Source organism: Cibotium barometz, chromosome 23, assembly GCF_041138505.1.
Source record: "Cibotium barometz isolate CiBa-2024 chromosome 23, ASM4113850v1, whole genome shotgun sequence".
NCBI classification, from domain to species: domain Eukaryota; kingdom Viridiplantae; phylum Streptophyta; class Polypodiopsida; order Cyatheales; family Cibotiaceae; genus Cibotium; species Cibotium barometz.
This window is the reverse complement of record NC_141068.1, coordinates 54,233,544-54,250,758: the sequence shown is the minus strand read 5'-3', so window position 1 is coordinate 54,250,758 and position 17,215 is coordinate 54,233,544. Positions and strand designations below refer to the sequence as shown.

General features: G+C 42.7%; 1 protein-coding gene across 8 annotated transcripts in view; it reads left to right on the top strand.

Annotated features, from left to right (window-relative positions):
• Positions 1–17,215, top strand: part of LOC147626098 (uncharacterized) — a 36,155-nt gene that overhangs the window by 6,552 nt on the left and 12,388 nt on the right. For all 8 annotated transcript variants that reach the window (XR_015268783.1, XR_015268778.1, XR_015268782.1 and 5 more), the window contains exon 6: positions 76–270. Coding sequence is in view for 2 of the 8 variants with exons in the window: in XM_086817656.1 (XP_086673782.1) it covers positions 76–270 (195 nt within the window). In the remaining 6 variants the exon portion in view is untranslated. The remainder of the gene's footprint in view (positions 1–75; positions 271–17,215) is intronic.

Below are 17,215 nucleotides of genomic sequence, written 5' to 3'. Positions count from 1 at the left end.
AGCAGGTTTTGAAGGTTTCAGTTTGTGTTCTTTCTAGCCTTTTAGTAAGTACTATACTGTTTTGCTTCTTGGCAGTGCCCGAGATTTGAGGGAGGCAGCACAATGTGTGAAAGATTTAAGGGCTCCCATGTTCTATTCTACAATGGTGTACACGTGGATTGCTGTTTCTTTGGATAAAAATAACTTTGAAAGAGAGCTTTTGGTGAAGCTGCTAACAAGTTTGCACAAATCAGAACCTTTTCTGCTTAAACAAGAACAGATTCTTCAAGGGTAAGAGACTCTATTTATATGCTCGTCTAATGTCAATGTGTCAATTTATGTCTTGTTCAAAATACACTCGATCAAGACTAGAAAAACTACCTAATACGTATTCAAGTCTGAATGTAGCCTTATGTACTGCATTGAATCCATGTGTACTGGTGTGGTGATGAGGATTTTGTGTTAACCTCCTGTGATATGCAAATTATGCGGAAGTATTCTTTCAATGGAATAGAGAAGAGATTGCATAAAGTGCTTGCTGAAATTTGCAGAAATGATAAAAGAGAGATAGAGATAGCACACCACACACCTGATTGGGTCCCAACCACCCTCTCAAGGACCCTAGCACACTGTGACACCACACCCCCAATTGGGTCCCAACCACCTTCTCAAGGGCCCTGAATGTTTATGGAGCACTAGGATATTTATGCCTGTGTCTTATGTTCTACACTTGAGCCCACCTCTCCTTCCAGGTTTGTGATAAGAATACCACCACGGAGTGCACGTGTTAGAGTGAACTTGAGCCCATCTCTCTTCTAAGGTGTGTGGTCAGAGTAGGTAGAGTGAACTTGAGTCCACCTCTCCTCCAAAGTGTATGCTTTGAGTACCGACACGAAGTGCATGGACATGATGCCTTGTTGGCAAGGGACTTATGTCTACACCAAGGGTCATGTGATCCAAAATCTTGTTGGTAGGGACTCTGTCTACACGAACTGTGTGGATGGATGCACTCATGAAAGAGTTGGTAACTCTGCTGAGTGAGAATGTGAACTCATGGAAGAGCTGGTGACTCTGCCTAGTGAGAGGAGTTTGTGACTCTGATTTCTCACTATCTGAACTCATGTGATCATGGAAGAGTTGGTGACTCTGTCGAGTGAGTATTTCATGAACTCATGGAAGGGTTGTGAGTCGTGACCCTAGTGCGTGACTTCAGGTTGGTGACTCTGTGAACTCATGCAAGAGTTGGTGACTCTAGTGAGTTAATATTTGGACTCATGGAAGGGTTGGTGATCCTAGTGAGTAAAGTCTCCAGGAAAAGGGAAACCCTGGCGAGCATCTATGGTTTCATGGAAGGGTTGTTGCCTTGGTGAACCATATGGACATGTGAAACATGTTTGGCTTGGGCATGGGTATGGATCATAAGAGTGGTGCTCTTATGCAGTCCAATGGCATGGCAAGATGTTTTGTGGCTATGTATTTTGCTTCTTTTATTTTTGCAGGTAGGGCACCCTGTGGATGTGTATGTGCACACCTGTTTGGGATTGACAGGTGGTTTACGTGTGTTTTGCAGATGGTAAGTATTCCCAAAAACTCAATTTACAGCTTTATGAGTTCACATGTTAATAATTATGGATGCAGGTTCACACTCACTTACAAGTGACCGGACAACTTATAAGTGAGTACACATTGAGCAGGACTTATTTAATACACGTGGTGGCCAAAGATCGGGCATTGGACATTATTTGGACTTCCTTCATGTAGGCGCCCCTTTCTGGACCAAAAAAGCACACGTGTGGGCTATTTTCAACGGGGAAGCCTCTATTATTGACAAAACTCTAGATTGGAGGGGGGCGCATGCTTTTCAGGAGTGCATGAGGGCTGGTCAGCTGGTTTTCAGCTTGTTGGCAAGTTTCTATAGCCATCCATCGTGACTGAAGTTCACCGGCTGCATGGGAGAAGCTGGCCGACTCCTTCTGCATGTTCTCCACTGATGGCCGGTGGATTTACCTCTTGAATAGAGGAATAGAGGCTGGACAGAGGCTAAAAACAGGGAGGAAGAGCTGGTCGTGGGCTTCTAGACAGTTTTCCTTATTGGAAGAAATTGTCAGAATACGCAGCGGAGATGATGACCAGATCTGGGAACACGAGAGCAAAAACGCATGCAGAAAAAATACAGCACAAGAGAGAGAGATAGAGGGGTGTAACTCTGCTCTATATACACAAGAAGATCCCGGAGTATGATACAAAATGGAATGGGGGACTGGGGGCGTATTTATATGGTCCCATATACCAGTCGGGCTGTGCTACAGGCAGCCGATTGGTCCTGAATCTCCACGACCAGCAAAAACCTCCAGTCGGCCAGCTAAACTGAGTCGGCCAGAACAGAAATGTGGTCGGATAAATGAAGGTTCAGTCAGCCAGCATAAAGGTCCTCTTGTCACCACACGGAAGCCACCCAAGCCATAGAAAAATGGGAAAAAACAGGGGAAAAATACGGAGAGTGGGGAAAAATGAGAAAACACCTCATAAGAGCGGGCACACCCACAACAAAGGCCCTGGTGTATAAAAATAGACAGGAGATGACTTCTAACACCCCCTCTCAGCTCTTGGCTGTGAAACCAACCACAGGGAGCTGGGGTGCCTCCTGAGCAAATCCTGAGAGAGCGACTTCGTGACGAGGTCCACTGTACTGTCCTCCGTTGAACAGAACTCTAGCAAGATGTCATTAGCAATGATCTGTTCACGAACAAAGTGCCTCTGGATGACAATGGGTTCCACCAGTGGAAGCCCAAATCTGCAATGCAATCTCTGCATCCTCACCACCTCACAAGCAGCATCACAAACAGCCCGGTACTCTGCCTCTGTCCGCGACAAGGCAAAAGATGACTGTCTCTTACTGCTCCGTAAAACTGCTCCTGGGCTTGAAGTAGATCTCCTCGTGTCCGGATCTCCTCCCCAAACTGAGTCACTCCAACCGTGGAGTCGGACTCCATCCAACAATCCCCCTCCTGTGTACAAGAGTCCATGATCCTTCGCATGCCGCAGAAACCATAGGAAACGCAATCGTGCCTCCCAAAGAGTCATCCGCAACCATGAGCTCAACTGCCTCATCAGGAAGCTCCTGTCCAATCTGGTGTCCATCAACCAGATCAATGATTTGCTTCTGAGTCAAAGAGGCATCACACTGCTCACAAGGATCAACACCTGTTACGGTGCAAAAACAAGTCCTGGAAACCTGATGAAGACCACGCAAGGCCTTCTGAAACCTGTCAACCACGCCCTCTGAATCCGGAACCACAAAGCCTGGAGTATGCACCTCCTTCTGCAAGTAATCAACTGCCACTTGCCTTGCTTTCCGAAAGGTCCCCGTGGAAAGAACATCCTCATCTACACGAGGTTCTTTGTCCCGAATACTACGAGACATCAGAGCATAAGTGCCCTGTTTAGTTTCCGTTGACTCACGAACACAAGAACCACCAACATCAGTACTGGAGAGTTCCTGCCAAGTGCTGCCATCTACTGGCAAGCTATCCACCATCTGGTCCCGGAAAGCCTGCACCTGCAGCGTATCCACACTTAAGTGCCCATTACTAGACTGCCACTCATCACAAACCTGAGCACCTGGGAGAGAGAGTGCTGAAAGCTTGTAAACTCCATTCTCCACTCCGTCTTCCCAAACCACTTGGCCTGTTGCTTTGTCTCGGAGAGCAACAAAATGCTCATCAAACTCCACCCGTACGCCAGTCTTGCAAACCTGATGCACTGACAACAGATGAAAACCAAGTGACAGAACATACAACACCTGGGAGGAATGCTTCCCTCCTCTGCCATCGGGAACTATCTCCATCCTGCCCTCACTGTGAACTGGGATAGTGGATGTATCCCCAGTAAGAATGTGACCAGAAAGCTTGCAGAGATCCTATAAACCAGAACGGGAAGCAGTCATGTGCCTGGAAGCACCACTGTCTAGAATCCACTCCCGAGTATCCGTTGCGGAGAGTCCTCCAATCTCCTCCCTGCCTGAAGAAAATGAAACATCGGTGTCCACCACCTCTAGGTGCACAAAAGCCGGAGTCTTCATGATTGCTGCTGAGGAATCTTCACCCTTCTCGGTCTTCCGCTTGGGACACTGCCTCCAATAGTGACCTTTCTCGCCACAATCATTACAGGTCCTCTTTGCCTTTAGTTTCTCGCGGTCAGTAACGGACTTCTTCTCAGAAGACTTCTCCGACGAAGCCTTCCCTTTGCCTGTGTTACGGCCTTTCGACCGTTGGCCAGTTAAGGCCTCCGAACCTCCACCCTGAGGAGGGTTCGTGAATCGTTCCTACTGGTCCAGGACCATGGGCACAAGCTCCTCCCACGTGATGGTTCTGAGCCTGCCACTGGTAATCACAGACGAGTAAAATGTTGAGTACTGAGAGGGCAAGTGCGACAGCAACGTTATGGCCATGTCCTCTGACGATATCTCCTTCCCAACCTGAAGAACTTCCTGTTGAAGAGCCTGCAGCTTGTTAATATGCTCCCGCATCGTCGACGACTTTGCAGGGTTCATAACCCGCATGTGTACTTCCAAGGAAATCCTCTTCATGGGCGATACCCTGTTGTAAAGAGAGGCCAAATGCTGCCATATACCTCTGGCCAGCGTCATATGCTTTACATGATTGATTACCTGCGGTGTGCAGTTGAGAAAGATAAACGAACGGACCCTGGCGTTGACACGACCCCACATCTGTGTCTGAGCCTCCCGGTCCTTTCGGATCGACGGTAACTCCCCTTCCTCTACTTCCGGCCGTGGAACTCCAACAACGACGAAATCAGCGAGGTCGTAAGGCCCCAGAACAGATTCCATCATAACCTTCCATATGCCGTAGTTGCTCCCGTCCAACTGACGGTCCACCGGGAACGTGGGGAGTGTTGGGATCTTCACATGCCTCTCGGCCATCTCAAACAGATCTGCCATTGCGGGGATGTACTCTGAAAAGGGTGGGTGGGTGGGAACAAAGAAGAACTAATACCTGCAAGTGGCTGTCCAGAAAATCAGCCCGCCGTCCTCTTGCTTCTCCTCTTCCCGAACAGTCCAAAACAGTCCACCAATCAGCAACACAACAGTCCCCCTCTTGCTCACACAAATCCCAAGAACTATCTAGAGCCTAGGGCTCTGATACCATGTCATAATACGCAGCGGAGATGATGACCAGATCTGGGAACACGAGCAAAAACGCATGCAGAAAAAATACAGCACAAGAGAGAGAGATAGAGGCGTGTAACTCTGCTCTATATACACAAGAAGATCCCGGAGTATGATACAAAATGGAATGGGGGGCTGGGGGCCTATTTATATGGCCCCATATACCAGTCGGCCTGTGCTACAGGCAGCTGACTGGTCTTGAATCTCCACGACCAGCAAAAACCTCCAGTAGGCCAGCTAAATTGAGTCGGCCAGAACAGAAATGTGGTCGGGTACATGAAGGTTCAGTCGGCCAGCATAAAGGCCCTCCTGTCACCACACGGAAGCCACCCAAGCCATAGAAAAATGGGAAAAAATACGGGAAAAATATGGAGAGAGGGGAAAAATGAGAAAACACTTCATAAGGGCGGGCACACCCACAACAAAGGCCCTGGTGTATAAAAATAGACAGGAGATGACTTCTAATAGAAATAGGTGCAGCCAGTGGTGAACCCTGGGCACCCACAAAGTTGTATTGGAAGCAGACTTCTTTTTGAACCGGGGGGGGGGGTTTGTTCAGCCCATCTTCTGGCCCCTAGTGTGGTGTACTGTGCAGCTTTGTCATCTTGTTTTATCTGGCATGCATATGTGTATTTTCAGATTTCATGATTGAATAGATTTTCCGTGTTCAGTTGCCCCTTCCGTTTACACCCGGTCTGAATATTGCTATGCTTTGTGGCTAGTTGCTTAGAACACTGTGGAAAATCTGATGCTGGATGCACCCGCACCTTGGTTTCTTGTAAAAGCTTCTAGTTGAATAAAGAAGTTTCCTACGAGGGGCCAGCCGTTCTGGCTCAATGCGGTGTCTTTTATATTGTTTATGGTTCTTTCGCTGTATTTCAAAGCTCTGTGTGGTATTTGAAGTGTTTGTCTATCGTTCGGGTTCACGATTTTGGTTAAAAGAGTTAGATGGAGAGGTTCATAATTGATCGATGACCCTCATAGAGAGCTATCATGGATAGAATGTGGATGAGCAAGGAGTGCTAAGAGATGAGTTGGATGTGTACAGATTAGAGGGGAGTTCCTTCTCTCATGCACTTGCAAAAGACGAGAAGAGAATGCATCAGGTAGTCAAGTGGTGGGAGGCATTTGGTGCAAGTACTCTCAAATTGCAGTAGCTTGCAACTCGTGTGCTTTCTCAAGGGAGCACTTTCTCTCATTCATACAAAAAGAAGAAACAGGTTGAAGGCCACAAACACCGAGAAGCTGGTTTATACACACACAAATCCATGACTCATATCTAAAATCAAGGCTAGAGGGTATGAGAAGATGGAGGTGACTTTGGAGATGATCAATAAAGAGAAAGATGATGAAAGGCTGATTGCCTTGTAAGAAATTCAAGAGCCTGAGGAGGATGAGGGACTGGGAGGCAAAAATGTAGAAGTGGAAGTTGCTACTGCAGAGCAAGGTGATGATGAGACAGATGAAGATGAGGATGCTTTATCTCCCTCTCATGTGGAGGAAGAAGATGATGATGAGGAAGTAGAATGATGACAAAGGAGTCATGGCATGCCGCATCTTTAGTCATTGGATTTACTTCTTGAGGATTGAGTCTTTCAATCTTTGAAGTTTGAGTTGTGTGAATTTTGTCTTTTGGTTTATGAGTTTTCCTCATGTTTCAAGTATCAACTTTCAAAGTTTCAAGTTTTTTATTTTTTATCTTCAAAGCTTAGGGCCAATCTCCAGGCCACCAAGGGCCCAGGCTTCTACTTTCAAGTTTCAATTTTTCTTTAATGTATCTACGATGTCCACTGTCCAGATTAGTATCAAGTGTCAATTGTGAAATTGTCCAAGACTCCAATGTGAATGGCAAAGTGTCATTAAGTCCCAACTCCCACAGGCATATATGGCCCCAAATTTAAGGCCACGTATGAAACTCCACCAGGGGCTGAATCATACCTTTTCATACCTATCATTCTCCCTGAAGAATGGCAGTATGAAAGGTGTGATATGAACCATGTCTCCATATGCTCCAGTCGGCCACTTCTACTGTGTCACTTTGGACAAATAAATGCTAGAACTCCCATTAAATGCTGGTGGGTCTGTATGTCTATGCCCACGATTCTCTGGACAAGCAGACTTTGTAGGTGCTTTCATACAAGTGTGTGCTTCAGCTTCTATGTTGGGGCTAGGGCTGGTGGATTGGGCACTAAGCCCTTGGTGGCTCTTCAAAGCCTATGTCTCATGAACCTAGATTGGTGCCCATGCATCCGGCAGGAAGCTTAATAAATGCCCGGTACACCTCTACATTATTTCAGAGGGTTACAAAGACGTGTGGGACATGCACCGATTTCATGTACGGGACATGCACACGTGACCATGACCATGTACATGACTTGTACACCTGACCATGACGCTCTACAATGGATCCTTGGTTGACTTGTCCCAGACAAGGGCTCACAAACTGCCAATTATGTCCATGTGGCATCCAAGTGAAAACGATCTGCCTGGGGAACTAGGGCCTTTGACACACTTTCTTATACCATCAATGCATATTAAACATGGCCACAACCACTTAACCACAATCCACAAAGAACTTGCACAATGGACATGACACTAGGGTTGGAATGGGCTGACCCCCCTAAAAAGGTATTTTTATTCCACGTACAAGCTTTGGGGGTTTTCCTATATTCGGGTAAAACCGGGTTATCCACATACAATACCATATCATCATAATTATATACAATGAATCCATAAATATTGGTCGCATACAACTTGGCCAATATCCTGTGTGGGTTGTGATTCTCCGGTAGAGCTGGTTCAACACTTGGGCGATCTGGTACAATCGGTACATCAAGTACATCAGGTTGGTACAACACTTAGAGCGTTTGGTACATCAAGTACATCAGGTTGGTGCATCATTTAGGGCATCCTGTACAGTTGGTATAGAAGGTGGTACAGTAAGTACAATGATTGGTGCATCATTTAGGGCATCCTGTACAGTTGGTATAGAAGGTGGTACAGTAAGTACAATGATTGGTGCATGGCTGGTACAATACAACAAGTACAGTGGCAGTACAACAAGTACAATGGCAGTACAATAGGTACATTGGCTAGTACATCAAGTACAATGATTGGTACACCAAGTACAATGGCTGGTACAGCATGTAGAGTGGCAAGTACACTTGATATACCAAGAATATTGCCATAGAAAAGCTAGAGAGCTAGAATATCCTTTTGTAGAGGTAAGTGAAGTAGTGTAGAGGCTAGTTCGCAGCAGTAGAGCTTGTGATGGCGGATGGAAATCATGGACTATGGGCTGGGCTGAATCGCTTGGCTGCTGAGTTGAATCATTTATTGAGGTGACTCACCTGCTTGATTGTGTGCTGCTTTGATTGAAGGCCTTTGAGTTGTTGACTGTAAAAGAGGATACCTGCTTGCTTGCTCAACTCTTCTCTAACAAAGAGCTTGCCAATGCAAAGAACTCCAATTTATGGATTTGGGGCTCTCATGAGTTAGAATGGCAAGTAAACGCTATAAGACAAGTGTGGAGCTAAGGTGACACGTGTGAGGTCAAAGGTACTTCAACAATGTCCCCCATTTGCTCAGCTTGTGGACAACGAAATTTCCATTGGGGGTTGTCCAAAGATAATAACCCTCCTAGATTTTAGGAGTGTGCTCCTTTGTATTCCACCTTATTAGAAAAGTATGTGAACACCATGTAGAACCATGTTTCAAAGCTAGATCTTTCCCAAATCTCAGGAGTTGGCCATATATGCTTTTCACTTAACACTTGAACTCCAATGCTCATTTCCGTGTCCTAGAAACCATCTTGGGCGTCTAGAGCAAGCTTCAGGCGCTTGATCTTTTGTAATTGTTAATCCTCCATTCCCAAAGCTTGTACATTAATGCATATTTGGGCATCTTGGAATCCACTAAACCCTTTTCATGCTTGAAGTGTCCAGACTGGTGACGGGATGCACGTGACATTTGCCTTACTTAGTACTCATTCTTGGCCAAAGATGTTCTCAGTTATTTACCTAGATTCCAGCTCGTGTGCAGTCTAGTGGATACGTGTCTTTGTTATTCCTGAATTCGACTCTTAAGATCGGGATGGTGCTCCCTATAGGTATGGTGTAATGAGCAAGAGGGGGAAGGGACCAAATAGAAGTTGCTCACCCCTTGGAGAGAGTCGAAAGAAAAAACACATATGTAGCTGCTGGAGTTCCTTCTTTGCCTTTATACACTTGTCCTCTTGGATGTGGCCAAAGTCTTTACAAGAACCTTGAGGCATCCTTTGTCCATCCCTTGTCCAGGCTCTTATTGGAGGTTTTTGTGGCTTATTCTCAATTTGCTGATGTGATTGCAATGGTTTAATCTGGGGACAAAGGTGGTCTGTTCTCTGTTCCATCCTCTTGTGTGTTGCATATGTTGGGTAGGAGTAAGAATAAAAAGAATGTATGCTGGTGTTAAAGAAAATGGGTCTAGCAAAAGAGTTCTGAAGCACTAGAAAACAACTGTTTCTTTTCATCCTATTTGTTAACTCTTCCCATTTCTGTGATCTTTTTCCCTTAAATCATGGGTTGCAATGTCGGGCCTTAGCATTCTTTCTATCCTTGACATCCTAACCTCAAGCATGAGTTCAAATTTGTTGGAATAATTGGAGTCTCAGTAGTGTGAAAGGGTTATTGAGTCTTTTGGTGTGAACACTCTAGGTGTGAATCACCTCTTAGTAAGGGTCTGAAGATAAGGCCTTAGTGTCTATAAATACATTGTACATTGTGTGAGTGTTACCATTCATAATACAATCATTGTGTTCATGTGCAATCTCTCTCTCACTTGAGCTCTATTGCATCTCTCTCTCTCTCTCTCTCTCTCTCTCTCTCTCTCTCTCGCCCTGGTCACTATCACCATGGCTTGAGCTTCCATCTATAAGGTGATCTTCAAACGTCCATAGCCCCATTTCATCTGTGTTTTCTCTCCTTGATGATGCTCTGCGTTTCCTGGACTGGACCATCGTGTGTTTTTTCCCCCTTTGGGTTTCCCTTTCATATCATCCCATACGCCTAGCAACTTTTTCAGCTCCACAACAATAGCCTTAAACCACCATAGCGCTTCCGCCCTTGCGAGCAAGCACCAGTAGGAGGCCATACGCCTAGCAACTTTTTCAGCTCCACAACAATAGCCTCAAACCACCATAGCGCTTCCGCCCTTGCGAGCAAGCATCTCCAAGCACCAGTAGGAGGCCATTGAGGGTGCCTGTAGAAAACTTGGATGCTCCGCCACATGCTGCAGTCTACTTTACGGGCTCCGCTCGTCTCTACAACAAGTAAGCCACAACCACTCTGCAGCGCCGTACCCACCAATGGGTGCACTTTGGTGCATTATCACAGCCCAAGTCAGTTCAGCCCTCACCGTTTTTGGGCGTTGCATTACGTGCCAAACTATGATGCCTATAGTTACCAGACCCCTATCACCTACTACCACGCTGCCGCGGCTTTAGTCACGTTGTTACTTTTTTTTGCTTCTACTTGTCATGTAGCACCTTCTACTCGTCGTGCTGTGGCATTGGTCGTCTCTGTCTCTACTGTAGATGCTAGCCAATGACCATCACCCACTAGCAGTGTCCGCCTTTGCGTTGATTGTCGCCGTGCCGTCACGGCCATTGGTGTTGCACTTTGTTGAAGGCTAGTGATCCTGAGGCGACGGCAGGGAACAAAGCGCTCTGTAAACAGCAGTCGACTACAACCTGAAGGCCATTAACGCAAGCAAGAGGGGAAGTTGCAGATCATTACAACGCAAGCCATCCTCATCATCATTATCATGTGCTTTAATCATTTGGTAAAAACTTCAACGGATCAACGCCTTTTTAAGTCGACTACAACCTGAAGGCCATTAACGCAAGCAAGAGGGGAAGTTGCAGATCATTACAACGCAAGCCATCCTCATCATCATTATCATGTGCTTTAATCATTTGGTAAAAACTTCAACGGATCAACGCTTTTTTAAGTGTTTTGAGGCACAAGCTACACAAATGAGTAATGTTGTGATGTCAATCACATCCTAAAGTTCCTCTATGGAGCTGTTCACATCGGACCTTAAGAAGTTTGCATTGATGCTTGTATCAAAGTATGTGTTATGCATCAGCTACTTCTTCATCGATGAGATGTGCTTCACCGACAATTACTTCTTCATTTTCTCCTCGAGAACCATGCTTGGACCCCAAGTCTCTTTGGCTTGAAATGATGACGTAACAGGACTTCATTGACATATGCTCAAGCGGAAGTTTCAAAGCTTCCCGATTTCCTATTTTTAATCTACCTTTTGATTTCCTATTTTGTATGAGTCAAGGGTTCTTTGTCGGGTTGTCCCTTAAAATCTGAATATTTTGGATGTCTTCGGAGCTGTTTTAAAGCCTTGATGCTATGAAAGGCAAAGATGTATTCTTATCCCAGTTAGGAGTCGGGGAGAAGGGGAGGGGGGGAGGAGGGTGTAAGATCCCCCTGTTCCCACCGAGCAACGGATTCGGGTACTAGCAGCGGAAGTAGTACTTCTCGCACGGGACAGGGGTCCCACATTCGGGGCCTCGTCCACGGATATCCGGACAAGAGACTAATCCGTCGGTTTTTCCAAAACCGAACCCGGAAAAACTTCCCTTATCCGGAAAGCACGGGTGATTCCACCAGGATAATTTTTTTACTCTAACGTAGTCAAGATCATTACTGATCACGCTGATCCAACTGCACCTATAAAGATACTCGGTCGGATCAAGGAAGAAACTTGCACTTGGATCATTGGGATCAACGCTTTTTTCCCCATCAAGAGGCACAGCCGTTGATTCCTATCCATAGAACAATTACTATCCGGGACTTACTTCATCTATCGTAATAACAGAAATTGAGTCTCGGTTTACGGATCCATCAGTCCAGCCTAACCCCATCCGATCCCATGGGTTAGCCAACCGCCCAACCACTGTAGTGATGGGATCCAATTTGGAATTTGGTTAGGTTTTGTCCCGGGTACCAAGGAAAAGAGTTCTAAGGCCCCCTAGCCGGAATTTCATGCAAACATAAAACTAGCCACACCACTTACACACCCAATATGAAAATTGCCTTTTTCTTAGCATCAGCTAACTTTAAAACAATCCTTTAATGAAACCATAGTACCATTGATCACAATCTCCCAATTTATCCAGTTGATTCATAATTTCCCATCATTCCTTCATCAGAGTATCTATGGCATCATTGGCAACTAGAACGCTCACCACCTGTCCACACAGAGGCCGTTTCCATAGTTCCTAGCCCATAATACTCGGCAATATAATCACTTATCAAGATGGACTCTCGTTGAAGATCAGCAAGATCAACCAACAGATCCATATAAAAGAGCCATGGACTCATCCGTTGAGGACCAGCAAGGTCAGTCAACCAGATCCATGCCCGGTTTCACAAAACAACTCTTACTCCTTGTTCCAATATCTTCCTCGACGCACGCGTGGGTATCCTAGGCGACCCAGAGCCCGAGCACCGTATGGTCAGCACCCTCTAGGATCCTTCGCAGGTGACCTAGCGCTTCACTCATAGGCCGCTTCCTTGGTCCCTCATCCACCGTACCGGAAGCTCACCATTTTAATCGAACCGAGGCTGGTCAAGACCTCGGTCGACCTTGCTACGTGAGACGTCCTCCATTGACTCTCCGTCAGCAGTTGCAACTTTATCAGTTAGGTCTCCACGACCTTAATCACAAGACGATCAAAATGCTTCCCCAGCATTCTTGACATAAAACAACCATTTACAAACAGCATTTACAAACAGTTTACAAATACAGTTTCTATATTAACTCTCATTTTTTCACATTATCCCTCATTAATCCACATTACTTATTCCACATTCCATGTATATGTGTACTCATCCAATCACCTCCTTTTCCATCTCTTCACTTCAGATTCCTTCACATCACATATCATATATTCACATCCATATCCACATCCATACATCCACATCCACATCCACATTCACATCCATACATCCACATCTACATGCTTATCTCCATTTTCACATCCTCATTTATACATCCACATCCCATATCCACATTCATACATACACATCCATATATCCACATCTACATCCACATACATACATACATCCACATCCACATTCCACATTCACATCTATACATCCACATCTACATTCACATTCCCATACATCCACATCCACATTCCCATACATCCACATCTATACATCCACATTCCACATTCACATCTACATTCACATTCACATACATCCACATCCACATTCCCATACATCCACATCTATACATCCACATTCCACATTCACATCTACATCCACATCCACATCCACATTTACATCTATGCATATACATCTTCATGCATATATCCATTTTCATGTTCATACATCCACATCTACATTCACATTCACATCTATATCCACATCTATATTCCCATTCACATCTATATATCTACATCTACATCCACATACATACATACATCCATATCCACATTCCACATTTACTTCTATACAACCACGTCTACATCCACATTCACATCTATGCATATATATCTTCATGCGTACATCCATTTTCACATGCATACATCCACACTCCCATCTCCACATCCACACATCCACATACATACATCCGTTTTCACATTCCCATTCATATAACCCCATATGCCTTCATATCTAATCTTTTATATCACATCCATTCTCACCCTATCACAACCCATATACATCTTATCTCATCTCATACACTTCTTATCTCATCCCATACACATCTTATCACATCTTAACTCATCTTATATGCATCTTATCATATCCTATCACTTCCCATATCTTTTATGCATACTTCTATGCATGAAATTCAATTATGCTAAAAGTAACACTTTTGATATAAAAATTTATCCATTATGCATACTTCTATGCATGAAAATAAAAATGATAAAAGTAACACTTTTGATATAAAAATTTATCCATTATGCATACTTCTATGCATGTAAATAAAAATGATAAAAGTAACACTTTTGATATAAAAATTTATCCATTATGCATAATTCTATGCATGTAAATAAAAATGATAAAAGTAACACTTTTGATATAAAAATTTATCCATTATGCATATTTCTATGCATGTAAATAAAAATGATAAAAGTAACACTTTTGATATAAAAATTTATCCATTATGCATAATTCTATGCATGTAAATAAAAATGATAAAAGTAACACTTTTGATATAAAAATTTATCCATTATGCATACTTCTATGCATGTAAATAAAAATGATAAAAGTAACACTTTTGATATAAAAATTTATCCATTATGCATAATTCTATGCATGTAAATAAAAATGATAAAAGTAACACTTTTGATATAAAATTTTATCCATTATGCATACTTCTATGCAAGTAAATAAAAATGATAAAAGTAACACTTTTGATATAAAAACTTATTCTTTATGCATAATATAAAAATTCAATTTCTCCATGATTATAATGAAATTCTTTCAATTAGTCTAGGATGATAATTTCTAGAATATGGTAGGAAGTCCTCTTTTTATGCTTTGAATGAAATTATTTTATGCATAATTTTTATAAAAATTTTGCCATAGCTCCGCTGCTATGACTGATAAATCTCAATTTTTCTAAGGTATAAAGTTTATCATTAAGGAAATAATTAAAATGATCTCTAATTGGATCCTTAATCTATAATGGATTGAATCATCAATATGCATAAACTAAAAGCATAGAAAAAAAACCATTAATTTGGCCTCAAGCATAGCTTAATCTTGGATTAAGGAAAAGCTTTATGAAAAGCTTCTTTTGGATTGAGAATGGGTCATGAGTATGACCATTTCTTGAGTGAGAGAGAGAAATTACATAAAAAACCATTAGAATTTAAACATAAATGGAAATTAACTTCAATAGCATTTATTAAATTATGTAACTCTTCACTACTATTCACCAATTAACTTTAATAGCATTTAAAAAACCATACCAATTAAGCTTCTCAAGCTTGAGAGGGGTTGAGAAGAGAGAAACATTGAGAAATTATAGAAAAGAGCAATATTCACTAATTACCTTACAAATTGCTTGATTCTTTGTTCACGGTAGAGGCCCCCAACCAATCAATTGGTTAAGTATGTTGATGGAGCCACTAATGGGGATTGAAGAAAGAGGGAAGCTCCAAAAACTAGTGAATTATTAAATGAATTCACAGTTCTTGGCTTAGGTGGAGTAGAGTAACGATGCATAAACACTATATATTTTTCAACAAGGGGGAGGTTTCTATTTATAGGAAAATTTGAGCTCCTAACCAAACAAACTGATTCTAGAATTTTCCAAGTCAGTTTGGTCACTTTTTGACCATTTTTAGGTCAGTTAAGCTAACTTTTTGGAACTCGACTTGAATGAGGAGAGAGGAGAGATGAAATATCTCAATTTTTATGAGTTTAAAACTCATTCAAGCATGTGAAATATGCACCTCCTTTAAAGAACTCCCCTTCCTTACATATGTGTCATAATGAAATCATTTTAATATTGCTCATAGTTTTTTTACTAATAAACCTTGTACATTTTCAACTCTTCATCTTATGTGAAATATGCACCTCCTTTAAAGAACTCCCCTTCCTTACATATGTCATACTTTTAATATTGCTCATAATTTTTTACTAATAAACCTTGTACATTTTCAACTCTTCATCTTATGTGAAATATGCACCTCCTTTAAAGAACTCCTCTTCCTTACATATGTCATACTTTTAATAATGCTCATAATTTTTTTACTAATAAACCTTGTACATTTTCAACTCTTCATCTTATGTGAAATATGCACCTCCTTTAAAGAACTCCTCTTCCTTACATATGTCATACTTTTAATATTGCTCATAGTTTTTTTTACTAATAAACCTTGTACATTTTCAACTCTTCACCTCATGTGAGCATTTACTCATTTTTGGGTATTTTCTTTTTACAAGTTGGATTTATCTCCTCCCTACACATGGATTGATGCTATTGGTCCATAGGAACCTTAATTGGACCATAGTCTAAAGATTTCTGAAAATCTAGACCCTTAGGCTAAGGTTCTTTATAGCTATTTTCAATTAATTCCAATTGCACATTGGAAAATTCTTTTTGAATTTCTGTTTCAGGGGAACTCATCTGAATTAGTTTCTATCCAAAAATATTCAAAATCTGAATATTCTCTCTCTAGAATATTTTTCTCTCTCTAGGCTAAAACAGATAGAAACAAGGTCTTTATATTTCTGAAGAGGGATTGATTACAGGGAAAGATACTAGACATCAAAAAGGGGGTGGGGGAGGAATCTTACATTCTACCCCACTTAAAAAAATGCGAGATGTCCTCATCTCGCAAACTGGGATAATTTCGCAAGATGCACGAATATGAGATTTAGAGAAAAATTTTAATCAAGATTAACCACCAAGATAAGTCTTAAAGAGAGCAAGATTCAAAATACGAACAAGATTTAAACTTTATTCATTCTCGGAACTTATACAGTAAAGATAGAGGAACTCTTTACACTTCCATAAGCCCGTCCATCATATGGTCACAAAAGCAGTCCTCACAAGCTGCACAAGTATAAGGTAACTCATCTATGGGAATGATTCTGTGGGTTATTGCTGCGCCTATCTTAGTGGTATGAGGTGTTCTAAGAAAAGGACCTCTGAGAGGCAAGCCAAAAACGGGGTAAAGGCATATCTTCTCATGAGGAAGAAAACACGCCAATAAGAAGACCCGCTCAGAAAACCCAGGATGCCTTGATCTCATGACGCAGTAGTATCGGGGACCCAAACCCAAAGCTTCAATAACCATGGCCAAGCGGACATTATTACGAAAATGTTGCTGACCCCAGGGTGTTACCCTAGTTATGTCTTGATAGGTCCGCCATTTGGTCTGCGCTACAGAAGTTCCCAAGTGAGGGAAAAGTGAGCGCTCATACTGTTCTATAAAATCCTTCTTCACAGACTCACTTGCGTCTTGAAGGTGAGGAATCATTATGGATAAAACTAGTTCTTGTTGCCAAGCCATGAAGGAGATTA